Source organism: Ipomoea nil, unplaced genomic scaffold (genome assembly GCF_001879475.1).
Source record: "Ipomoea nil cultivar Tokyo-kokei standard unplaced genomic scaffold, Asagao_1.1 scaffold0688, whole genome shotgun sequence".
Lineage (NCBI taxonomy): Eukaryota > Viridiplantae > Streptophyta > Magnoliopsida > Solanales > Convolvulaceae > Ipomoea > Ipomoea nil.
The window spans coordinates 5,661,431-5,686,545 of record NW_017617116.1 but is presented as its reverse complement, the minus strand read 5'-3'; the positions used below and the strand labels follow the sequence as shown (position 1 = coordinate 5,686,545).

The window sequence follows — 25,115 nt, the reverse complement described above, 5'->3', positions numbered from 1 at the left end:
TTACATTAACACTCTATTTATCGAGTTAAGTATAACAATTTATTGAAATGTGTATGATATTGTAATAAAGGGATTTTTGTGTTTAGATGATCAACTTTGTATGTGAATTTCTATGAAAAATATTACTATATTTCCAAATTTTACTCCAATCTCACAAAGTTTGGATGTTGACATTTTTATTGGACCAGAATGAAGTTACACTCCTTATTTTTACTTCTTCACTTTTACTCCATGATGTGACAGGAGATGATAAGTTATTTTTATCCCGTGGGTCCTGAGAAAAACGTCGACATCACAATTTTGAATGAGAGAGTAAAAATTGGGAGTTTTAAGTAGTATTTTTCTTTAGTAATGAAACAACAATGCATTTTATGATATAAAAGCGTGCAATAAGATCTGATTTTTCCCTTTCTCATTCCCTATGTCCGCTACTTAAACTCGACACTTTTAAAATCTAAACATAAAAAATATCAATGAAGACTTAAAATTAGTCTAGTATAACCTAAAAAAATTAAAAAATATTTTAAAAAAATATCTCAAAGAGGTTCTAAATCTATTGACCTGGTCCCCTCATTGTACGTATGTGAGCCTACTCTAGTTGATAAAACCATTTTTCCAGCTAAGAAAATTGGGATTAATTCCCCACAAAAATGTAGATACCTACAAGTGAGCCAAACAGTTGCCCTCAAACCCATCAATTAGGCAATAGCCCCATGTGTAACCGTGTTGACATTATTATATTGAATATTTAATACCTTATCCAAATATGAAATATCTCAAAAATATCTTCTACAATTTATTTATATATACATAATGATGAAAGGAATATTTTTTTTTGTAGAAATAATATCTCTTTTAATCTTTTAATTATGATAGCATTTTTCGTATTCAATAATTTATTGTCACTTTTATTAAATTATTAGGTGATAGTGTAATTATACATGGCATAATTATATCAAACTCGACTTATGTGAGACCAACTTGAGTTTCTCTTGAGACACAACCAAACACAAGGAACAGCGTTGGCCATTAGGAAGAGCGTTGGACTGTTCGTTTCTCATTATATCTCATTTTATGTGTCTGGCTCGGTTAATGATGATTGATTTAAATTATTTACAGTTTATTTTTACAGATTATTACTTCATATATTTAGTATTAATATATCAAATTTATACATTTAGAATCTATATTAAAATTATTATTAAGCCCACAAAAAAAATATTAAATAAAATAAACAAATAAAAAATAGTTTATCTGATTAATAAATATTAAATAAGACATTTAAAATGAGTCAGAAAGTATTTACCTAGTATAAATAATTTGTATTATGTAAAGAAGAGACAAGACCTTGTATGGGCGCAGCTCATACATTTTAGACTTTATTAAGACAAATTTAAAAAGTTAAAATTTTAAATTCAATTAAATTAACAATAGACGAGTAGCATTCAAAAAAAAAAAAAAAAAACAATAGACGAGTAAATACAAAAATAGAATAAAGACATTAATTCATAACCTCGGCAAATGGAATGTTTTTATACTGGGATTGTTATTATGAGTTGTGTATAAAGTCCAGGATACCACTTCCATCCATAGTAATTTTTGGAGTAAAATAAATATAAATGAAAGTCAGTGTCACAAGGGAATAGTGCAGAGGCTATCATTTTCATTCATTCAATTATCATTATGATAACTTCGCACATAGGTTACCTATTTTTTGGACTTTTTGACGAATTAATTAAGCTACATAGTAAGTATACAATTTAATCCAGAAAATTACATAAAATTTTCTGTTAGTAAACGAGCCCTCAATATTTTTAGCATAATATAAAATTTCTCAAATTAAAATGTCACGAGTTTGATTATTACGAACACTCTCTCAGTTAAACTCATTGCACACGATCTTACTAATATGGTTTATCTCACATGTGCAGTTTATTGGTTATTATACATAAGTAGAATTTACGTAATGCACATCCTAACTCTCGGATAGTAGTTGTGAGTTTCTCTCATTAAAAAAATATAAATATAATTGAGCGGTAATTTATAAAAATCCTATCATAATATATAGTATATAAATGTTAATAAGTTTTTTGAATACTAGTAAATTTTTAAAGATTATAAAAGTCTAAATTGAATACCGATAGACTTAAATAAATCCATTAATAATTATTATCATTTTTTAAAATCTTTTTTTATTGTTATACGACGTCGTTAGTTTGGTAGGCTATATACAAGGAAATATCCTTGATCAAGCTATAAAGAATAAATGAATAAAAAAGGAAACCCAAAATAAATAAGTAAAAAATAAATAATCAAATACGGAGTAAAAAACAATATTGCGTGGGACCCAATTCCACCCAGCATTGTCGTATTTCAATCCTAATTCTTGTGTATTTATCGCACTCTACTCATATTCGGTTCTTCCCTTCTTCCTTCTGAATTGCTCTCTCTTAAATTCATCATCCTGTAAATCTATGCATATAGTGCTTATGTGTGTGAGTGTGTATTGCTGTATCTATATTTGTTGTTGCTAGTTCTGGGTGATTTGGAGCTGTTTCAATTCAGTAAGTCTTTCATCTTTGCTTTAAATCAGAATCACAGCTGAAATATTGGGTTTTTCCCCTGTAAAATCGAGTATTTTCCATGTGTGTGCATGCATAATGCATGGGTATCTGTAAAGTTTGCATCTTTATCATGATTTGGTCGTTTTTCGTTTAAGATCTGCGAGGGAGGTGCACTAAAGAGTCTGGGTTTTATTGATGATGTTGAGAATTCTTTTCAAAAAACTGAAATGTTTTGCTTGTTTTTGTATGTAGGAGTGGTGGGTAGTTCTGGAAGTCCTTGAGAAAGCGGGGGAGATGAAGTGGAATTACGGGTCCAGGTCAAGGAGCCGCCACAGCTCGGCGGTGGCGGCGGAGGAGCCGTCGGAGGTGTTTCTGGGTGGTGGGTGTGATGGTTTGAGGCGGAGCTTCTGGGCTGAGATGCCCATCGAGCTGTTGAGAGAGGTGTTGATGAGGGTTGAAGAGTGTGAGGGAAAGTGGCCCTTGAGGAAAAGTGTGGTGGCTTGTGCTGGGGTTTGTAGGAGCTGGAGGGAGATCTTGAAGGAGGTGGTTCAGACCCCTGAAGTTAGTGGCAGAATCACTTTCCCCATTGCAGTAAAGCAGGTCAGTCTGCTCTCTCTCTCTGTTAATTTGGGATTGAAGTAATCCTTGTGGTGTTTTAGTATTCATCGCGATTCGAGTTGTTCTTCGAGAATGGTGAGATTGTACTGCTTTTGATATAGATAGTTTGTGTTTTTGGTGGAATTGTGATGTGTTAGTATTGCTTGTGATTCGAGTTATGCTAGGAGAGTGATGAGATTGTACTGCTTTTGGTAAATGGCTGTTAGCTGAGGCCTTAAGGTTCTTGGCTTTGATAGAGATATAAGTTGGTTATTGTATTTTTCTTTTTTGCTGTTTTAATGTTATGTGTCTGATGCACCGGTTTATTGTGGATTAGAAATTACGGGTGGCATAGAATCGAAATGGTTCAATTATGTTTTTCACTATTTATAGGTCTAGAGTGAGTATAGAACACGGCGATTTGTATCTTTAAAAGTTAGATTTTGGCACAAAGAAGGGTGGATGAAGTAGGTATTTTTATGCTTTCGTTTCCAGTGTTCTTGTCACCTTAAAAGTTTCTGTATATTGGTTGCAGCCTGGCCCGAGAGACACTATGATGCAGTGCTTTCTAAAGCGGAGCAACACTTCACAGACGTTTCATCTTTACCTCAATTTGTCTCAAGGTAGGCATTTCTTATTCCGGTTCCATTTAGGCCAGTGTTATACTTGTGTTTCTCTTCCCCACTGAAAGCCGGGGGGAAAAGCTTATGGGGTTGTTGAAACCCTAGGCCTGTTAGGAGTGGGCTCATTATGCTATAGCTTATTCCTGTATAAATAGTTGATACCTGTACAGCTCTAGCCAGACAATACATTGAATCCTTTCATTCTTCTATATTATTTAACATGGTATCAGAGCATTATGAAGGTTAAACAATGCTTATGTAGTTATTATGAATATCCCGATTTACTCCATCTGATTGTTGTGGCAGCATTGACTGATGACGGGAAGTTTCTGCTTGCGGCTCGCAAGTATAGGCGAACAACGTGCACTGACTACATTATATCTCTCCATGCCGGTGATATGTCAAAGGCAAGTGGCAATTATCTAGGAAAATTGAGGTGGGTCGTGCGATTTGCTGTAAAACTAATTGACTAGAATATTAAGAATGTGGAAGGGCTAACTAGAAGAAACTTTTTCCGTTTTCCTAGGTCGAATTTTCTCGGAACCAAGTTTACAGTGTATGATGCTTCACCGCCCGTTACAAGAGCTAAAATGGTGAGAAGTCACAATACTAGCCCGGGGGCCTTGAAACATATCTTCCCTAGAGTACCCGTTGGAAACTATGAAGTTGCTCACATTTCATATGAGTTGAATGGACTTGCAGCCAGGTATAATTTTGAATTGTTTACGCCTGATTGAAAAACCAATCTGGCCAGCACTTTGCCCCTTAATTGGGCTGGCCCGATGCGAAACGGGGAATAGTCTGGGTATGGTACGGGCTTAAATGTGCTTCCTATAGTTAGGACCTGTTCAGAACACCTCGTGGTCTAACAAAAAAAAAACATACAAAGACTCAAGTGCTCGAGGGTAGAAATATCTTATCAATATTCTCTTATGCCAACCAGGGGACCACGGAAAATGCAGTGTGTTATGGATACTATCCCCGCATCTTCGATTAAACCGGGAGGTGTAGCTCCCACGCAGACCGACTTTCCAATTTCGAGCGGTGATTCGTTTCCAACAATACCCTTTTTCAGATCAAAATCAATGTGCTCGGAGAAACTCCTGTCCAGATCATCGGAGAGGCAAACGGATGGATCGCTAGTTTTAAGAAACAAGGCTCCCAGATGGCACGAGCAGCTCCAGTGCTGGTGCCTAAACTTTCATGGACGGGTAACCGTTGCTTCGGTGAAAAACTTTCAGTTGGTAGCTTCTCCCGAGAATGGGGTGGCGGTGCCCGAATGTGAGAAGGTCATTCTACAGTTCGGGAAAGTAGCGAAGGATGTCTTCACAATGGATTTCCGCTACCCGTTATCGCCATTTCTTGCATTTGCCATCTGTCTTAGCAACTTCGACTCCAAGTTAGCTTGTGAATAACGAGGATTGGGAGGGGTAAAGATGAGATTGTATCACTCTGCTATTATCTTCTGCACTGGACTTCTTAATAATGGTGGAAACTGGAAAGTAGGGTAACCTTTACTACTGTAAATTCTTCCTTGTATATATACTCTGCTCCCCTTTTTCTTTGAAGTTGTGAAGATAATTTTCGGTTTTCGCCACCATTGTTCTTGCATCTTTTGGTCTCATTTGATTCATTTCCTTCTTCCTGGGTTGAATGATTTTTGTATATAAACTGTAACATCAACTTGTGGTGGCATGGAATATGCTAGCTGGAATGAAAACGCTCGCCATTGCTTCATTTCTTGTCACTGTCTTATCAATGTTAGCCTGTCTCTGTTGCCCTAAACTATAGGGAGTAAATTCTTTATGGCCTGGTAAAATAGTTAGTCTATCAGCTAATTTTGACTTATTTGACCACTATTAATTGTTTGGTTTGGTTAAAAAATTAATATAAGTGTTTGGTTAATTAGTTTTTTGTAACTTCAAAATGTTAAAATTCAAAAAGTTGTTCAAAGCAACTTTTTCAATTAGCTTTTGAGAAAGGGATTATACCAAACAGTTAATTTATCAAACATCTTTCTACAATTAATTAATGTTATCAATTAGTTATATTCTCTAATTAATCCAAACAGCTATTAGCTAATAGCCGTTTACCATATAGGGCCTATGTTTTGGTTTTTTAGAAAAAATGATCATATAAGCTCTTAAACTTTATTTTAAAAGTCAATTAATCACCTCAATTTTTAAAAATGCAATTATATCCTTTAACATATTAAGTCAATAAACTCAAAAATCGGTAAATGACCTGCTAGGTCCATCTCCGGCGAGAATCCGACGGCCGATGACTATACGAATCAGCTTGCCCCTCATCTAAAAAAAAAAAAAAAAAAAATTCAACGGCGTCCACAAAAAACTCAAACTCCTCTGCAACATACCATCTCTCCGACCCTCTCTTCCATTTTATCAAGAATTTTTATTTTTAATTTTAAATCAACAAAAATCATTGTTGGGGTTGCTCTTACGCGTCCTATTAATTAAAACATAAAAGACAATTTGGGTGAGCAGAAAAATCTCTCAAATGTTCTTATCCATTGCAAGCCTGTACCCAGCTAGTTTTCTTGCATAACAATAATGTCTGTCTACTCATTTTTGTCTCTGTTGTACAGTGAGATGTGTGGGATTGTATTATTATTGTCCCAGCATGTGTTTAGCTCTTGCCTGTGTGTTGATGTTTATCCAATTTTCTTGAAGTTCTACTTGAGAAAATAAAAAATTCATAGATAAAGAAACATTTCTGAAGAAAAATGCTTCCCAGTATGTTTGGAAATTCGAAAAATAATTTCTGAAAATCATTTTTCAGGTTCCCAGTATTTGACAAGAGGAGGAAAATGAGTGAATCATAAGTAGGACCAAAATTTTAATTAGGAACTATGAAGATAACAAGCCAAAAAAGAGTAATATTCTAAGAAAGATTAGACAGAATATACAAAATTTTGGTTATATATATATATTTTTCCTCATCTTTCATAATGTTCTGGATAGCCTACCACTAAATTCAAAAGACAGAAGCTCTTATTCTCTATTCATTTTCTCTCTTGCTATTTGTAACTTGAACAAGCAAGCATGCGGTTTATCAGAAATTGCCTTAAGACTCGTCTAAAACATGATCGAATTACTCACATTTGGAGCCTCGAAAACTCTGAACTTGCTGCTGAAATGTCATCGGAAGTTTCTTTGGTTTTCCTGGTGTCGCCTTTGGAAGATGATGGGTCCCGGCTGATGGCGGGTGGAACTCGCTGAGCGGGAGCGGAACATACTGGTACGACTGATCGGATTTGGACAGCTGGGGCGATGGCCCTTGCGCAGGGCACCCGGGTTCTTTCCAGCCACGGTCTGGTCGAATATGAAGGGACTGTGGTCCTGCTTGGTCGCGAAGAAAAACTAGGAGTTCTTGGAACATTGAGTGTGGAAGTAGCGTTTCTGTTCCTTGGAGATGTTTCGGGTGGAACTATTGTGGGACCCCTTGTTGGTCGTGGAGAGCTAGACCTCCATGCGTGTGTGGCTTGAGCTCGAGATGGCAAGAAGCTCGAGTAGTTTGCGTTTTGTTGGTGTAACACGGGCTGATTCATCCCGGGGTTGTTTTGCAGAAAGCCGGGAGAGAGCCAACTGAATTCTTCGCCGTTACAAGTTTGTGCTCGGGCCCTCATGCTGGCATACTCGTTTGGATATTTCAGAGCATCGCCCTGAGAACCGCTGGCAATGGAGGATTGGCTGATCCTCGGGCAACCGGAATTCATATCCTTGTTCCGCCACTCTTCTTCAACTTGGCTGTTTTCTTCTATTTCTTCTATTCTAACCCGAGAATTATTAGAACAAGCCGGTACCAAATCGCCAGACATGTAGAAAAATGGACCACTTTGTATCAACGGGACAACAGGCTCTCGCTCCCTCGGGAAGATATATGGACCGATGCCAGACTGGAAAATGGACTGTACAAAAGGGAAAATTTGAGGCCCGGAGATGGACGAGGGAGCTGAAGGCGAGCCCAGGAGGTAGCTTGGAAGCGTCACTCCATGATGCCAATTGTTATATGTAGACACGTCTGGGGAGAGAGGAAAATACGTGTAATTTTGATGCTGCAGTCTGTCGATCGATCTGCTGACATGATACGGGATCACGTCGTTCTTAACAGGACCCTTTAGCGGTCTCCTTCTTTCCGGTAATTTAAATTTGGCAAGGTAGCGAGCAACGGTTACTTGCTCTTGCTCATCCTTTCCTCCATCAGACGAAGAGCAGCCCGAAGAATCTTGCTGTGACACTACACATAAATACACGGAATAACTTTAGATAAAACCACAAGAATTTGTATGTGTAATAGGGATACTTTTTTGGGTTAGACCACGAGGTGTCCTGAGCAGGCCCTAACTGTAGGAGGCACCTTTGAGCCCGTACCATACTCAGACTAATCCCCGTTCGCACCGGGCCGGCCCAATTAAGGGGCAAAGTGCTGGCCAGATTGGTTTTTCCATACGAGAGAGGTTCGAACTCCCGACCTCTCTTAAGGGACAAGAGTGCACGGCCACTCACGCCAACCAAACTGGTTTGTAATAGGGATACTCAAGGATATGTATCTACTTACGGTTCTTCAAGGAAAACCAAGCAGCCATTGCAGCACTTTTTTGTGCTTGCTTCTTGGTTTTTGCCGGCTCTCCTTTGAAACTCATCCCAGCAAGTTCGACCGAGCAAGTAAAAAGTGGAGCACATCCTGGCCCAGATCTAACAGTCGTATAAACTGGAAGATTTAACCCGGCCCTGTGAGCAGTTTCTTGAAGCAAATTTTTGTAAACTCCCGTCTCATCCTGCATATGCAAAGTCGAGAAAACGATGCAACATGTCACTGTTGTTCACACAAATTTTTTTTTTTTAAAGAATCCCAAGTGTTTGAAGGCGTAAAACAAGATAATAAGGAAATGAAAGGAACAATAATCAAGCAATGGAGAAGTAGTACCAAAACTCTTGCAGCTAATGCTCTTGAAGGGCCTCTCTGTGAGAGTGTTTTAAGCGCAATCTCAGCGGAAGCATGTTCTGCTTGTCTCAAGGTCGAGAAGAAGTTTGGGCTCTCGAAGATTTCGCCGTTAAAATTTACTTTGGCTTTGAAGCGAGGGGCATGATCAGGTCCTTCTCGTATACATGAGTAGGATGGCAAGTTAAAGCAGCTTCTCTGAGCTAATTCTTGAAGTTGGTTCTTATACATCCCTGACACAAAACACTATCACATACGTATCTATGATTAAAAATCGCATCCGATATACGAAAACAAAGAGATTATGAACTTCATCACTTCAAACATCAATTCAAGAAATTCAACAGAAACTATTCAATTCAATTCCCAATAAATCCAGGAAAGAACAGACTAAAGAATAACCATCTTTGAATGACGTGGGAAACCTGCAGCCAATACCCGAGGGTATGCACTGGGTAAACCGGTCTTGTAACCCTAGCCAGCAAAGGACCAGAAAGAGGTAAACCAGCCTAGGTTGCCCAGCTCAAACCAAGAAAGGCTAATAGGCAAAAGATAATTTAAACGAGCAACTAGGTTCCTTTTCAAGCCATTCACCAAGCTGAACAACTAAGGAGCAAAAGATATGAAACTAATGATCCAATCATTTAAATTCTAAACCTAATTGATCCAAGCTCCAGCATCTTCTGCAAAAACAAGTACCCCAAAATAAAGTATATTTTGCCTGAGACTCTGAGAGATTTTTACCTGCTAACCTGCATATTCTAATCAAAATAAAGTATTATTTTAAAGAATATTCAAACTCCACCTCGGCCACACCGTCTAATAAGATGACTTCTCCTGCCAAACCTCACAAAACCGCCTCCTGATACTCTCCTAATTGAAAAGGGTCACACAAAGATGCCATAGAACACACTTCACAAGACTGGGTATTAAGAGCATATACTAATAATTGTTTTTTTTTAATCTTCAATAACTGTGCATTCAATAGAGACTCTCAAACTCAATTCACATAGCAAAAGGGTAATAATTAAAAGCCAAAAACCTCCAATTCAAGCGGTAAGATCAGTTCCCAAATTGCAAATGGATGAATAACAGTATAAAAATCTCACCTTTACGATGAAAATGGGAACTGGAGCTCAGGTGATGTAAAATGGCGTCATGGGAACGGGAAAAGTAGAAGCTCCGGCGAAGACGGCGGCGAGAGGGATCTGTAGGAGGTGGGTGAGAAGATCTAAACAGCAAACTTAACTTCCATAGGCTTCTATGATACGAATTTATTTGAGTGCTTAAATACACAGCGAGTATTTCTATGCTTCTTTCTGAATTCTGATGCGCCCTTTTTCAATCTTTCTGCGATTCTATTCACGGATCTTTAACACTGATGAAAGGTGAAGAGAGAGAAAGCTGCCTCTTTTTTTTTTTTTTTTTCCATTTTCATTTTAACTCAGCCATAAAGTGGTGTGTATTAAAAGGTTCTCTGCAACTTTATACCGATTGCATTCAAAAGTTCAATTATGTCCACTGTAGATTTCAAGGCAATATCTTCAATTAAGGACTCACTTTTCTCTCACTATTTTTTTTTGAAAAAGGAAAATCAATGATTTGATCCCTCAATTGTTAGCGAAATATCAATGTAGTTCCTTAATCGTGAAATTATCGATTTAGTCCCTGGAAATAACTGTTTTTAGTTGATTTGCCCCTCCGACCGTTTCCCGTTGAAAATCCGGCGAAGGCTCCGATTTGGCATGGGTAATTTAGTCTTTTCACACCATCTTCTTTATCCTTCTTGACTAAGCTTCACCAGAAAACGTTCGTCGGCCGGAAAATGGAGCCAAGTCCATCTATGACGCTCGGCGGGCAATACCTTGTGTTCACTTCCGTGGCGGAGCTGGAATCTGACGCCATTATTGAAGCTCTCAGACCTAAACTCAAAACCCCTATCTATTCCATCGGCACTGCAATACCTAATTACTTCCCTATCCAAGGCGATGGCGATGAAATTAGCTGCCCAGATTACCTCACCTGGCTTGATGCTCAACCCGCGAATTCTGTGTTGTATATTTCTCAGGGAAGCTTTCTCTCACTTTCGGCTGGGCAGTTGGAAGAGATCGTCGTCGGCGTCTGTGAAAGCGGAGTTCGTTTCTTCTGGGTGGCGCGTGAAAACACGGAGCGGCTGAGGGAGAGAGGCGGTGGTGGCGAGCAAGGGTTAATAGTGTCGTGGTGTGATCAGCTGAGGGTGTTGCACCACCGTTCTGTTGGCGGCTTTTGGTCGCATTGCGGGTGGAACTCTACCAAAGAAGGGGCGTTCGCCGGCGTTCATTTTCTTGCTTTTCCGATAGCTCTTGATCAGTTCACAAACTGCAAGCAGATTGTGGAGGATTGGAAGATTGGGTGGAAGGTGAAGAAGGGGTGTGATAATGATGGTATAGTGAGAAGAAGAGAAATTGCACAACTTCTGAGGAGATTTATGGGGTCTGAGTGTAATGAAAGTAAAGAAGCAATTCCGGTCAGGCAGGCAGCGAACCAGCAGATCGGCTCAGTAGCATATTTCGTGATAGATGGACATGGCTCCATTTTCCGGCCGACGAACGTTTTCCGGTGAAGCTTAGTCAGGGAGGATGAAGAAGATGGTGTGAAAAGACTAAATTACCCATGCCAAATCGGAGCCTTCGCTGGATTTTCAACGGGAAACGGTCGGAGGGACCAAATCAACTAAAAACAGTTATTTTCAGGGACTAAATCGATGATTTCGCGATTAAGGGACTACATTGATATTTCGCTAACAATTGAGGGAGCAAATCGTTGATTTTCCCTTTGAAAAATGGTGAAATAGGCTCACGAACTTTAAATAAAGAGTCAATTAGGCCCTTAAACTTTTTAAATGTGTAATTACACTTATCCACAATTTATTTAGGTGTAATGAAGTTCAAAAATAGGTTAATGACCTGTTATTACAGGTCATTAAGGTTCAGGCCACCTTCCGACAAATTTTTCGATAAAAAAAATTTGACCGACGGAATTTCCGACAAAAAAAAGTGACCGGCGATCACTGAGCATGTTATTAACTTGTTTTTTGGGCTTCATTGCACCTAAATGAATTGTTGATGGGTGTAATTGCACATTTAAAAAGTTTAGGGACCTAATTGACTTTAAAGCTAAAGTTTGATGACCTATTTGACCCTTTTTCCTAGAAAGAATGTGTGTTAGCAATTAGTATATTAGTATATAATATTATATATAAAGGAAAATTTGTGGTTTTAGTCTATTTTTGAAAATTTGTGATTTTAGTCTATTAGTTATGCTTAAATTGTAAACTTAGTTTATAAATTATTGATCTATATAACTTTTCTTATTTAATTATGTTGAAAGTGGTTGTTTATGTTGTAAAATATAATTATGGACATTATTCTAGTATTAATGATATGATTGGTAATGACTTTATATTTATGGTATGATCTTGTAATAGCTTGCTGTAATGATGTAGAGTTTGATGATGAATAAGAAATCATTTTATTTGTTCTTTATTTTCTTCTTCCTATTATTACTGTTCTTCGCGAGTTAAAGGCCTGCAAACAAACTTGCAATACAACAGTTTCAATCTAATACATATAATTTTTGTTAACATTAACAATTTATTTTGATTTGTCAAATTATTAGAAGACAAATTGGTTATTTTGTACTATTTTTCTAAGTATAAAAAATAAAATTTTCAAATTGATAAGTTCAAGTGAAGGTTGAGTTTATTGTAATGTTGATTACACGAGAATACCTTAGTCTATAATTTAGACATAATTAATAGACTATAATTGTCAATTTTTTTTTTTTCTAATTTCAGGAAAGCAAATTCTTTAGTCCTGTTTTATATATTTTATTTTTCACACTCTGAGAAAATATATAATATGAATGTCTCTATTGCACTCACATATCTTTATCTTGTAAGAGAAATTGAGTCGTTATACTAATTATTTTCAATAGTTTATTTTCACTGATGAACAATATAATCAACATTTAAAGTAATTTTTGTTTCATAAACTTTAAATTCAATTCATTCTCAATTCTTTTTAATAAACTAAATCAGTTGTTAAATTGGTTATCATGAACATAATTTTCAAAATCTTTATCACATTACAATTTTAATCATGTCACATTACAATTTCGATCTTTAAATTATAGACAACAAAAAAATATTTTATAATTATTCATTATGAGAAGTCAAAACCGGAATATGATTAAAAATCTAAAAATATTTTATATTTATACCTACATTAAACATTTTTGTAAGATAAAATGATTAATTCATTAAATCAGAAGCAAGACAGTTGACAAGAAAATTCCATCTCATAGTCTTGTAATCAACATTACAAGTTACAACAAACCCAACATTCACTTGAAATCATCATTGTGAAATTTGAAAAGCTTATTTTATTATGCTTGGAATTTTTTTTTACAAAATGATCAATTTGTCCTCTAATAATTTGACAAATCAAAATAAAATTTTAATTTTAACAAAATGTATAAGTAATGGATTAAAACAAACACTTTCAACATAATTAAAGGGAAAAATTTGTATAGAGTAATAACTTATGGACTAAGTATACAATTTAGGCATAATTAATTGACTATAAGTTTATAACTACCGTTTTCCTTATATAAATAATTTGTTGTTAACTCATGAATTATTGTATTAGGTATTTGATTATTTATTATGATTTATTAATTTATATTATGTTTAATAAATTACAAATACATTAATGGGTGTTTAATTATATATCTAAATTATTTTAATATACATTTATTAATTTTTATTTGAATTTAAAAATTTTAAACCCCTCGACCTTACTCCTAAAAGAAGTTGTTTTCCAACTAAAATCAAGCCGTTTTAGGGCTTGATTTCTTTTTTTTTTTTTTTTTTCTAAATTTTTTGGTAAATTTATATATAAAAGTTAAGAATTTATTGTGTCTCATGAGCTTAAAGACGGGTTCAAAACTTAATTATAGAAATAGGAATTTAAACATATTTTTCAGTTTTCCGAGAAAAAACCAAAACTAAAACACCGAAAAGAATAAAACGAAAAACAGTTAATCTGTATTTCAGTACAAGATATGCGTTATAGAATCTTAAAGTTGCATAATTGTTTATCCAGTCCCACGGTTTATATTTATTCCAAATTCAACCCCCCTACTTTCTTATTCTCCAATCTCCAGAGTGAAAAGACAGTCAGACACGGAGTATAAAGCTAAGCTGAATCATCAAGCCTCGCGTTGAAGACCCTAACTAGTCAAAGAATCTCAAAGACGCAAGATCAAACTTCGCTTCGTTCACTGAGGTATGCAAATCCTGTTACGCTATTAGCTTTTTCTTAGTTTCCTTTAGTAGAATCCACTAACAAATAAATAATCGAAATGAATTGAAGCTCTGTCAGGGTAGAAAGGCATTAGAGACATCAAAAGTTGCTGAATATTTCTGTTATTTTGACAATTATCTGCAATAGAAGTACGGTGTAGTTATTTTGTGCTTTTTTTCGCATGTTATAAGAAGGAAATGGGTGTTTTAGGAGGAGTTTTGATGAATGTTCGTTGTTCTCTATGTTGATCTTGATATAGTTATACGATCTGGGCTCTTGTTTGCCATTTTTTCTTACAGGGGTGATTGTGTACTGTATTGAGCTAATTGTCATTTTTTCTTACTGGGGTTTGTTTGTATGGAATCAGTCATGGCAAGGAAGATGTTAAATGATGACGAGATGAATAAACCAAGTGAGGAAGAGGCGCACTATGATTTTGATTTGTTTGTGATTGGGGCAGGGAGTGGTGGTGTTCGTGCTTCTCGATTTTCAGCTCAATATGGAGCTAAGGTATGTAGTAAAGATGTGGTGCATTTATCTTCCATAGCAGTGTGTTGGAATTCGGTGTGCTTGCTGTTCATACTTCATATATGATATTTTTGAGAACTTTAAAGGGATGAATTCTAGTTATCTTCTTGCTGAGAAATGGTGTGTGTTCTCTTTTTATTTTTCGTGGTGCAATGATGGTGGACACAAGCGTATTGTGGGCATTTTGTTTCTTTTACAAAATTGATTTGATATGGATGCATGCGGTCAATAAATTAGTATTAGCACAATACATTTTTGAAGCTCGGGGGAATCAATACTGGCTTCCTACTCTTCCTTTCTGTTAGTGTCTAGTGCATCCATGTCTGATAATATTCTTGAATGTATGGTATGTACTATGCAGCTCTCAATCCCTCTTTATTTTTTGCATATTAAAAGGGAGAATAGTTAATACATATTTCTTGGGAATATTTTCCTCTGTCCTATAAATATATTTATTCTTATTTACATGTTCCCTTTGGATTTTGCCTTGCCTTCCACTCAAGAAATTTTAAATGACATTTGAAGGTTGGAATCTGTGAGCTTCCGTTTCATCCTATCAGCTCTGAAGTTAGTGGAGGAGTTGGTGGAACGTAAGCTTCTGAGCCTGTAATTTCTATAAGATTTTCTGTAGCTTCATGCACCTGTGATCTTTCTATCCTATGCTTGTGACCGATATGTGGTATTCTATAAAAGCAGTAAACACCAATATAAATACTTATTGGAAATAAACAAACTCTGATGAGGTATGAGAGTTTTTAAGTTCTACTTCTTTAGAAGCTGGTATTTCTTGTTTGAAAATAAGGCTGTCTTGTAATGTTAATATGATACTTTATTAGTAGTATCTGGAGCTAAAATCTCTAGTTTTTAACTTTTTATTATACATCGTTTAGTCAAGATGTAAGTTTGAACTTTAACTGAAACTAGGAGTGTAAGACTAATCTCAAATATTTCAGGTGCGTGATTCGAGGTTGTGTTCCTAAAAAGATTTTGGTGTATGGAGCTAACTTTGGTCCTGAACTTGAGGTGAGACCAGAACCCTTTTAAGTGAAACATGGCATTACTTGTTACAGTTTCATGAGAGATTTGTTGCCTTGGACCCTTGGTTTATAAGCGCGGGACTATTTATTGTTTTGTTATTTTGTATGAAACTATGAATAGGACTTAAGCAGATAAATTAATTCTTTGGCAAATTACTTATTCAAGAATGTAGAAATATAGACTATTGAATGACAGTCATATAAAGTCAATATTTTGGACTTTAAAGAATTTTATTTTACTTTAAATGGTTCAAACAATGAACCATATATAAAACTAGTTTTTACCGACTCCAAGCTAATCCTTTATGCTATATAAGTTTGTATATGATATATGAAGTATATGTAATAACTGAAGTTCTACTCGTCTTTTTTGGTTGGCTTATAGAGGCTGGGCAGATTTGGTTAATATATCATAGCACCTATTCTCTTACTAGACATTTATTTTTGAGTAAATATGACAGTTCCTATGCTGAACTCCATGCTTTCTCCAGTTTCTTTTGGAACCTTTTTGTTTGAGGGTAATCACAGTCCACTTTTGCACCGATATCAGTAATGAATGCATATGTATGTGCATGGTGTACATATGTATATGTATGTTTGCTGTTGGTTTGCATCCTGGCACTCAATATTATCTGGAGTTCTGGACTAAGTACATTGCGACTTGTATTTTGCATCACCATTGGAATATGGGAACCAGAACCAGAAGTAGTTACTTGCTTAACAAAACATTCCACATCTTACTAAATGAATTCACATGCGAACTGACTCTTAGGTGTTTCTCCATAAAATTTGGTCCATGTATTGACAACTGTGGTTGTTCCCCATGTTGGGTCCAATGCTTGCAGAGAACCATATGCACATGCATCTAGAAGTCCATTTATTAGCCCTTCTGTTTCATGCCTCTAGTACCTTTTGCAGCTTTCTTCTTTGGGTTTACACTCAACTTCTGTTAAAACTTCCTCTTTGTCTTTTATTGGCTTGTCCTGGAACATGCATCTGGAAAACATCATCCAATCATTTTGCTTATAAGCTTCTCTTGCATAAAATACCTATGATTCCCTATGGCTTTGGCTTGTAGGATGCGAGGAATTATGGATGGGATGTGAATGAGAGGCCTAACTTCAATTGGAAGACACTTTTGCATAAGAAGGTCAGTGTAAATTCATGTTTACTTCCTTTGCTTGATACAGGGTGCAGAAGTTCTAATTCTGCAGTTCTCCCATTTAGACAGCAGGTTTGTTTTTCATTTGTGTTTGGAAAGAAAGGTATATACATGGGAGAAATGGTAAACTGTGTTTTGGAATAATCAAAGCATAGGACCATTTGTTTTGTCTTAGTAACCTATGTGTAACATTCTTATTCTCTGGCATGATTTTGCATTTGTTGTTTAATGGTTTCAGTGCAATAATCTCTCAATTTGTTATTATGTTCGTTCACGTGCAGACTGAGGAAATTGTTCGATTAAATGGAATCTACAAGCGTCTTCTTGCCAATGTTAAACTCTTTGAAGGAGAGGGAAGGGTAATTGGTCCAAATGAAGTTGAGGTAATCCAACTGGATGGGACCAAGATAAGCTATTCTGCTAAAAACATTCTAATTGCAACAGGCAGTAGGGCTCAGCGTATTGCGATCCCAGGGCAGGTACAGTGTTTTTCCTCTCTCCTGGTAGCTCTGTGATTTTTTATTTTTTGTTTGGCACACTCATAGTTGATGCTACTATCTGTGTGTTTGTCAATAGTTTTTAATCTAGTGTCCACTTTGCGAGTTTACTTTGGTCAGATCACGATAGATTGGTTGTTTTATTGCCTATGTGCCCACTGTGGCTCACTCTGTGTGTGTGTGTTTATTTGTTCTTTTCTTTTTTAAATTTAATTTTATTCATTCTATGTTGGTTGTGTGCATATAGGAGCTGGCCATTACCTCAGATGAGGCATTGAGCTTGGAAGATCTACCAAGACGAGTTGTGATACTTGGTGGAGGGTATCTACATCATCACTATTGGTATAGTATTTTTCCAAGTTTCTTTTGAGTACGATTGACATATTCTTCCTTTGGGTAAAGGTATATTGCTGTTGAGTTTGCTTCAATATGGCGTGGTATGGGTGCAAAAGTAGATCTATGCTTCCGCAAGGAACTTCCACTGAGGTGACCTGAAAACTTTCTTATTGTGAACTGATTCTATTTCCTGACTTTTGGGGCTAAGGACTTTGCAACTTATATAACTTCTCCATCCTTGAGAAATGTTTCTTGAATTTAAAAAGTAATTCTCTTAAAATAAGAAAAACCACTTTTTTGAGCCACCATGAGTTTCTTCATCAGAGAACAGCAATAAGGACTTTAGCATCTAATATATGTTTTGTTTTAGTTTATGCTACAACACCAAAATTTTCACATGCAATGGAACTTGTGTGACATGGAAACTTTCCTGCAGAGGTTTTGATGATGAAATGCGAGCTGTAGTTGCAAGGAACCTAGAAGGCAGGGGAATCAATATGCATCCTTGCACAACATTGACTGAGGTACTTAAATTCTGTTGGCTATGTAAGCCTGTAAGATTGCAAACTCTTTTGGTAATCTTGTTCAAGGGAGACTGTATTGCTTTATTTCAACATTTTAGAATATGTTGAGTTCCTTGTGCAACATTGGCTAAGGTACTTAAAATTCTGTTGGCTATGCAAGGTTGCAGACTATATAGATAGCCTTGTCATACAGATTGCTTTATTTGAAAATACTAGAATAGTTACTGTATCCTTTTGAGTTCTGGAGTGCTACCTAAATTCAATGTTTATATAAATATATTACATAAACTCAAAAAAAGTTTAGGATTCCTAACGGTACTAAGTAGTTGCCTTAATATTCTAGTTTCCTTGTACTTTAGGAATCCCCAAATTCCTCTGGTTCTTAACTCCCCTATTGTGTATCACTAATTTAGTAGCAATATACGGAGTATTAATTATTTTTTTTTCTCTTCACTAACAATTGAGTTTTATTACTGAATGTAAGTAATATCTCCATTGTTCTTGGTTTTATCTCTTATAGCTTCCATCTGGCTGGTGGATGGTGTCTCTTTGCCACCTATCAGACTGCAGACTCATGATTCTCAATATAAATTTTTTAGTGAATTTTGTAATTCTATCAAAAGGAAACTTTATTGCTTGCTTTTAATGTTATTTTTACTGAAATTTAACTTATTTTCTCTTTTTGTTGCTTAACTCTTAAAAGAAAATCTAATCTGAACGTAAATGATGGCTTGGTTACTCAGCTGGCTAAAACAGAAGACGGCATCAGAGCACGGACTGACCATGGTGAAGACTTGCTGGCAGATGTTGTGCTGTTTGCCACTGGTAATTCCTTGCCACATGTATACTTAATGGAGATATGTTTATGAAAATGTTTATATGGTTCAAGGTGTGTATTTGAGTGATGGAAGGAAACATTTGCTCTTTATTTTTGCATAATATTGCTACCTCTGATTTTGATTCCCAAATGGTTAGGGGCATGCTAAAACCTTAGTAACCTGCATATTGGTACAGTCATTTAATAATTCAACAATCCAAACTGCTCCGTTTTTCCTTTGAGTGTAAATCAACTTGAAAAGAATCCAATTCCTACAATTGTAATGCTATTATTCATTGTACCTTGAACTTTTCATTTTGATTGACATTCTTTTTGAAATATCATTGAAAGAACTATCTCTGGAGTAAATTATAATGGAATAGTGGAATATATTTCTGAACTCATCTAAAGATGCATTCAGCAACTAGGAAGTGCACCCACTTTTTGCCCCCATTCTTGGAAATAAAGCATTCTATAAACTACGTAAGCATGTAATATTGTTTGAAATTTCTGACAATTGACAACAGGTTCTGGTGTGCAATACCACTGAATATATTATTCATAAGTGAATTAGTAATTGTTTTATATGAAACTCTGTCATGGATAAGGTGGTCATTATTGCAATTATTATTATTATTATTGTTATTATTATTATTATTATTATTATTATTATTACTGTTATTGTTATTGTTATTTTTATTGTTATTGTTATTCTTAATTTCTTATTCTTATTATTGTTATTGTTATTTTTATTCCTATTGTTATTCTTATTTTGTTATTATTATTATTATTGTTGTTGTTGTTGTTGGGAACCAAGTGCTGGAGAAGAAAAGTCTTAGAAAGAGTTACAATTGCACGCTCTTTTCAGTGGTTTCTTGAGTTGTAGTAGTGTCTGATTGACCAGTAGCGGTTTACTTGCTGATATGTGAAAACACCTTAAACAGCAGTATTTTTCTCAAATTTCAATTGTCAAGATTGCAATATTAAAAAAAATGCCTGCCTTGGGATCTTAACATTGTTGCTTGGGGTCTCCAAGGTTGCCCTTGGCCCATTATACTCAATTCCTGGTGTCTTGTTTATTTTTGTGGGGCTAGGGTTTGGGATTGGCTGATTGGGTGTTAAGTTGCTTGCCGTTATATAAATGAATTTCTCCTAGGCCATATTTTGGCAATCTGATCTTCTCAATCATAGGTCGCATACCTAACTCAAAAAGGCTGAATTTGGAAGCTGTTGGTGTTGAGCTTGACAAGACTGGAGCTGTGAAGGTCATTTTTCTGTATTCTTGCTTTTGTTGTTTTGTGCAATAGTTTACTTTTTCCTTGCATGAAGGCAATGAAAGTGTGAATGAAGAAAATTGCACACACTCTTCATACACCTGGACTTCCTTTTTCTTTTTCCTTCATGACAATTTCCCTCTCTTTTCAGGTGGATGAGTTCTCCCGCACTAATATACCCAGCATATGGGCAATTGGTGATGTCACTAACCGGATGAATCTTACTCCTGTTGCTTTGATGGAAGGAACCTTTTTTGCGGTATTCTTTTTTGCTTGGCCCTTCAATCACTTTACTCATACATTATCTTAGTTACTGTCTTCTAAGAATAAGTGATTTGTTAACTGAATCCATTATCTTAGTTACTATCTTTTGTCTTCCCCGCAGAAAACTGTTTTTGCTGGTGAACCCACAAAGCCTGACTATACAAATATCCCTTGTGCTGTATTCTGGTATTTACATCTTTCATCTTTGGAATATGGTTATATTTATTTGGAGTTTATAAATGATTTAATGGAACTTTGTGTTGCTCTACAGCATACCACCACTTTCTGTAGTGGGGCTTAGTGAGGAGGAGGCTATTGAGAAAGCCAATGGGGATATTGCAGTGTACACTTCTTCATTCAATCCGATGAAGAACACCATTTCTGGGTATGACTTTTACGACTGTTGATGATTTTATAAGCTTGTCATTTAACTAGTTCAGTTGCTTACATGACATTCTTTCTTCCAAATTTTTGCTTATGTGAAATGGACTGTTAGTGAGCTCTTGACTACAAAGACGTAACATTTCACTTTTCAGATGGTTGAGAATGCTTTCAAAACCGGAGAATTATTTTTCCATGAAACATATTTTGATAAATGAAATTGCATATTAATTTGTATTAACTGTCCTCCACAATCCCCTTCATTAGAACATTTTTTTTGTTTTTGTTTGAACATTTCTCAACAGTCTCATGTGGGGGTATTCATTTATATTATTGACTTCTCAATATAAAAAAACATAATTAAAAAAAAAGTGTTGGCATCTTCTATACCTATATGCAATTAAATCATATGCATACTCTTTTCAAATTAAGAATTGTGCCCGCTCAAATCCAGAAGGTTTCCCCTTTCTAGTTGATGTACTTGATCTGAAAGGAAAAAAATCTTAGCTTCTTCCCACTTTTCCTTTAAATCTAGTTTTCTAAATTTTTGTATTAAAAGCCCACTATATATAGATCATAGGTGATTGAGTTGATATTGTTTGAGTCTTTGAGCCTTTACATAATTTTAGTGCTTCCATCTAGTTGTCACAATTGCTGATTCTCCAGTGTCAATCCATACAGTTCATGTATGTAGAAGTTCTAGATCTTTTGGATGACTGTTGCCTTGTCACTTTCCACATTGCATGAAATGATAATTCAGATTAATTCTAATAACACAAACAATTTGATGCATGGTTACTGGTGTGACTTGTTACATTCCATATCATGTTAGGCGGCAAGAGAAGTCAGTTATGAAGCTTATTGTTGACAAGGAGACAGATAAAGTTATTGGAGTATCAATGTGTGGTCCTGATGCACCTGAAATTATGCAGGTACATGTCCTTTGCTATCTATGCTGTATTACTTTGATTTGATTACCTGAATCATGATTTGGGTTGAATGTTAAGACATGAAGTTTTCAATCCATTTCTAATAACAAGTTTTGGGAATGGTATTTTGTGGTATGGTTATTAGTCTATCATTGCAATTTGCAGAATATAGAACTTTAAGGGTTCAAATATAATGGGTTTTTCTTTTTATTGTGTTTTTGTTGGGGGATGTTTTGCATTGTAAATTTATATATTGTTGAAGCTCTTTGAGTGCTCCCCAGCCTACCAATTACTGTCATTTGGCTAAAGAAATAGAATGTGTTTTGAATTATCCTTCTACAGGGCATTGCTGTTGCACTAAAATGTGGAGCAACGAAGGCACAATTTGATGCCACGGTGAGTTTGGATATCTCTCTGCTTGCTGGTTTTATCTTTGTGAACTTTATTAGAGATTGCTAAAGCTGCATTGAGGTGTTGGACTAATTGTACCAGATCAAATTTAATCCCTTCCCAGACCATTTAAAAGGAATATTAGCTACTCTGTATTATTTTAATTCGAGAGTTTCTGGGCCGGTGGCTCTATTATTTAATTGACTTGTAAACTAGTGGATAAAGTAACAACACATTCGGGCATGCATATGTTCCCTACATTTTTGGTATGATAGATGCCTGATGGGTTGTAACAGAGTCCTAGTAAGATCCAAATTTACTCGACTCTGTGTGTGTGTGTGTTCAGTCGAGTTGGTGGCTTCTTCAGAAGAAGCTTTTTTGAAAAGCTTCAATTTGGAGCCTTCTTAAAAAGCTTATTCATATTTCTACTGTTTGGCCCGGCTATTGTTTTTTGGAGCAGACCAGCTCCAATATCATACCGGCCAAACAACCACTACCCCTCTCTATGATCCCTATGAAGCGCTTTTGATGTATTTATTCTCTTTTCAACATCACTAAATTTATTTCATATGCTGTATGTCTCTCTAAGATGTGCTACATTTTCTCTTCTTTTCCAGGTGGGCATACACCCTTCAGCTGCAGAAGAGTTTGTGACAATGCGATCTGTAACGAGGGTCGTTCCTGGTGCTCGCAAACCAAAGACAAACCTGTGAGGGTAAGGCAAAAACAACATAGAAGACAAACACTTTAAGGAAAAAGGAATTTTGCTACAGTAAATTTGTTTCATACTTGGATAGCACTGCTTGTGGGAAGATTATGATCCAAAATATGCCTACAGCAGCATTTAGCTGTATGATGTAAGCTTTGGGTTGTCACAGGAAACTTGTTTTGCAATGATGTCAGTGTCCAGAAATTGTTTCATCATTTTGTTGGCTTTATAATTGACAGAATTTGATTATAGATTCATAATAATATTGAATAAGGTGGCTTAGTGCCTGGTTTGTCTTCTTCTATTCTTTCATTTTCCACTGTGTGTTTCAATAGAAATAACCTTAGCCAGGGTTGTATTTCAATTAGATGGAACAAACCCTATCCTCATTGGTATACTATTTTTCTGGGTCGGACCACAAGTTTCTTTAGTCAATTAACAATTGCACACCAAGATTAATCATGTGTTTGGTTGGACATTACATGTGGCAAAATACACTCTTATGAATTTTAAGGTAACAATAGATCGAATTCGAGACCTTTGATTAAACTAGAAGAGACTCACGGGTCATCTCATCTCATCCATATTTATGGTTTCAGTTGGTATACTATCTCATCCACATTTATGGTTTCAATTGGTACTATGAGTTACGGGGTTCATACGATTGTTTCATCCCAATTAAAAAGTTTGTCCTATTAAGGCTAATGTGTCATCCCGCACCATGAACTATAACGGATTTTTTATGTTGTATCATGACCTTTCATAACTATTGTTTCGATTCACAAATCATGAAATTTTTTTCACCTATAATTTTTTACAGATTTCTAGGTTACTATGATGACATGGCACATGTTATTAGCTAATGTGGACCTTCAAGTCAACCCCCAGAATCAATCTTGAAATGCTTTCTTCTCTTCCACATTTTTGAGAATTTTTAAACACTGTTAATAATAATCCAAGTTATGGCGGATTTCGGCCAAAAGTCGCATGCAATCTTGATATGTTATCCACTACAAGGCCACGTCATCCCCTCCGTCCACCTTGCTTGCCTGATGGCGAAGAAAGGCTTCGCTGTCACCTTCATCAACACCCATTCGGTGCACTACCACCTCACCAAGAGCAACCGTCGGGACGACGACATGTTCTTCGGCATCCACAACCCCGACCTTGACATCTGCTACGTCACAATCTCCGACGGTCTCCCGTCGGAGTGGGATAGGGCGATGAACCATGACCAGTTCATGGCCCCGCGCGCGCTCCTACATGTCTGGATCAAGATCTTTTTTCCTTTTGTTTCTTTGTTTTTTTTTTTTGTTTTTTTGTTTTTTGTTTTTTTTTTTTTTTAATGAAAGTTTTTCCTTTAGTTTCTTATTATTGTATTCATACTCCAACATTGAAAAACTCCTACAAGGTGTTATGTTGTTTCTTCTTAAATTTCTGAGTGATGAAGTTTACTTGCACGCAGGTCGCACGTTCACATATAGATTTGACGAGGATCAGTAAGCGTACCTAAGATAAAGCTAGTCATGGTGAGGTTTGTTCGCTCAATGAAGACTATGTGGCCTATCTACTTATCAGAGGATCAGTAAGCGTACCTAAGATAATGCTAGCCATGGTGAGGTTTGTTCGCTCAATGAAGACTATGTGGCCTGTCTACTTATTAGTGACTTTCGTAGGTTTCCGACAAAGTGTCTTTAATTTTTTGATTTTTGAATCTATTGAGTGAATGGATATGAAGTGATCGCCTAAATTATATTGGAGTTAAATAAATTACTGCCGTGTTTAGCAGGAATGGGGGTTGCAGGTAGGCTGATTTCGGTGTTGGTTGCGACTTGCGATTCAACACCATACTACTATGTAGGTATATATGCAGTTAGTTTTCTTAAAAACGAATCGATGGATGTATGTATGTTGTTTGGTTGGTTAGTTGCAAGGGGAGCAAAAGTAGGGCGGCTTAAGAAGAGGAATGTAAAACTTGGGATGCTCCTCCTGGCGATAAACATTTGTATTACAGTTAGAAGAAAAAAAAAGTCCATGTCAGCAGATTACTTGTAACTTGTAAAAAATTCTAGGGCGGAAAAAATTTAATGGTTTGTGGATCAAAACATCAGTTATGAAAGGTCCCAGATATAAGAATCTGTTATAGTTCATGGTGTGGGATGACACTTTAGCCTCT

At 36.0% G+C, this 25,115-nt stretch overlaps 4 protein-coding genes across 10 annotated transcripts; 3 read left to right on the top strand and 1 right to left on the bottom strand.

The window, feature by feature from the left end:
• The first annotated feature begins 2,397 nt into the window (after positions 1-2,397).
• Positions 2,398-5,395, top strand: LOC109175978 (tubby-like F-box protein 3). The gene is made up of 6 exons (XM_019325373.1): positions 2,398-2,564; positions 2,817-3,164; positions 3,697-3,784; positions 4,091-4,220; positions 4,311-4,490; positions 4,728-5,395. The coding sequence occupies exons 2-6, from the start codon at positions 2,859-2,861 to the stop codon at positions 5,197-5,199; spliced, it is 1,176 nt and encodes a 391-aa protein (XP_019180918.1). The 5' UTR covers positions 2,398-2,564; positions 2,817-2,858; the 3' UTR covers positions 5,200-5,395.
• A 1,265-nt stretch (positions 5,396-6,660) lies between these two features.
• On the bottom strand, positions 6,661-10,220 carry LOC109175977 (double-stranded RNA-binding protein 2-like). Of its 3 annotated transcripts, none has more exons than XM_019325369.1 (4): positions 9,856-10,220; positions 8,732-8,992; positions 8,363-8,582; positions 6,661-8,041 (listed from the first exon to the last, which is right to left on the bottom strand). In XM_019325369.1, exons 2-4 carry the CDS (start codon positions 8,975-8,977, stop codon positions 6,900-6,902), a joined length of 1,608 nt encoding a protein of 535 aa, XP_019180914.1. In that variant the 5' UTR covers positions 8,978-8,992; positions 9,856-10,220; the 3' UTR covers positions 6,661-6,899. The 3 variants fall into 3 exon arrangements, with proteins under 3 accessions (XP_019180914.1, XP_019180915.1, XP_019180916.1); XM_019325370.1 differs by having other exon boundaries at positions 8,732-8,979; XM_019325371.1 differs by lacking the exon at positions 9,856-10,220 and having other exon boundaries at positions 8,732-9,151.
• Positions 10,221-10,571: 351 nt separating this feature from the next.
• Positions 10,572-11,348, top strand: LOC109175448 (UDP-glycosyltransferase 87A2-like). Its single transcript, XM_019324708.1, has one exon. It carries the CDS (start codon positions 10,572-10,574, stop codon positions 11,346-11,348), a length of 777 nt encoding a protein of 258 aa, XP_019180253.1.
• Positions 11,349-13,962: 2,614 nt separating this feature from the next.
• Positions 13,963-23,243, top strand: LOC109176062 (glutathione reductase, chloroplastic). 5 transcript variants are annotated; one of them, XM_019325484.1, is made up of 17 exons: positions 13,963-14,073; positions 14,459-14,601; positions 15,145-15,209; positions 15,573-15,642; positions 16,735-16,806; positions 17,100-17,297; positions 17,563-17,636; positions 17,718-17,801; positions 18,088-18,175; positions 18,919-19,000; positions 20,184-20,257; positions 20,418-20,525; positions 20,652-20,716; positions 20,802-20,915; positions 21,744-21,843; positions 22,183-22,236; positions 22,848-23,243. In XM_019325484.1, exons 2-17 carry the CDS (start codon positions 14,461-14,463, stop codon positions 22,941-22,943), a joined length of 1,485 nt encoding a protein of 494 aa, XP_019181029.1. In that variant the 5' UTR covers positions 13,963-14,073; positions 14,459-14,460; the 3' UTR covers positions 22,944-23,243. The 5 variants fall into 5 exon arrangements, with proteins under 5 accessions (XP_019181029.1, XP_019181030.1, XP_019181028.1 ...); XM_019325485.1 differs by lacking the exon at positions 13,963-14,073 and adding an exon at positions 14,127-14,240; XM_019325483.1 differs by lacking the exon at positions 13,963-14,073 and adding an exon at positions 14,302-14,344.
• The last annotated feature ends 1,872 nt before the right edge of the window (positions 23,244-25,115 follow it).

Excerpts from the sequence above, each read along its gene's own strand:
- LOC109175978 (XM_019325373.1), top strand. The coding sequence starts at position 2,859 with ATGAAGTGGAATTACGGGTCCAGGTCAAGGAGCCGCCACAGCTCGGCG. Across the intron at positions 3,165-3,696 it reads TCCCCATTGCAGTAAAGCAG|CCTGGCCCGAGAGACACTAT; the intron begins GTCAGTCTGCTC and ends TATTGGTTGCAG. Across the intron at positions 4,221-4,310 it reads AATTATCTAGGAAAATTGAG|GTCGAATTTTCTCGGAACCA; the intron begins GTGGGTCGTGCG and ends CCGTTTTCCTAG.
- LOC109175977 (XM_019325369.1), bottom strand. The coding sequence starts at position 8,977 with ATGTATAAGAACCAACTTCAAGAATTAGCTCAGAGAAGCTGCTTTAAC. Across the intron at positions 8,583-8,731 it reads CATTAGCTGCAAGAGTTTTG|GATGAGACGGGAGTTTACAA; the intron begins GTACTACTTCTC and ends TTGCATATGCAG. Across the intron at positions 8,042-8,362 it reads TTGGTTTTCCTTGAAGAACC|TGTCACAGCAAGATTCTTCG; the intron begins GTAAGTAGATAC and ends ATTTATGTGTAG.
- LOC109175448 (XM_019324708.1), top strand. The coding sequence starts at position 10,572 with ATGGAGCCAAGTCCATCTATGACGCTCGGCGGGCAATACCTTGTGTTC.
- LOC109176062 (XM_019325483.1), top strand. The coding sequence starts at position 14,317 with ATGTTCGTTGTTCTCTATGTTGATCTTG. Across the intron at positions 14,345-14,458 it reads TGTTCTCTATGTTGATCTTG|TCATGGCAAGGAAGATGTTA; the intron begins ATATAGTTATAC and ends GTATGGAATCAG. Across the intron at positions 21,844-22,182 it reads ATGCACCTGAAATTATGCAG|GGCATTGCTGTTGCACTAAA; the intron begins GTACATGTCCTT and ends ATCCTTCTACAG.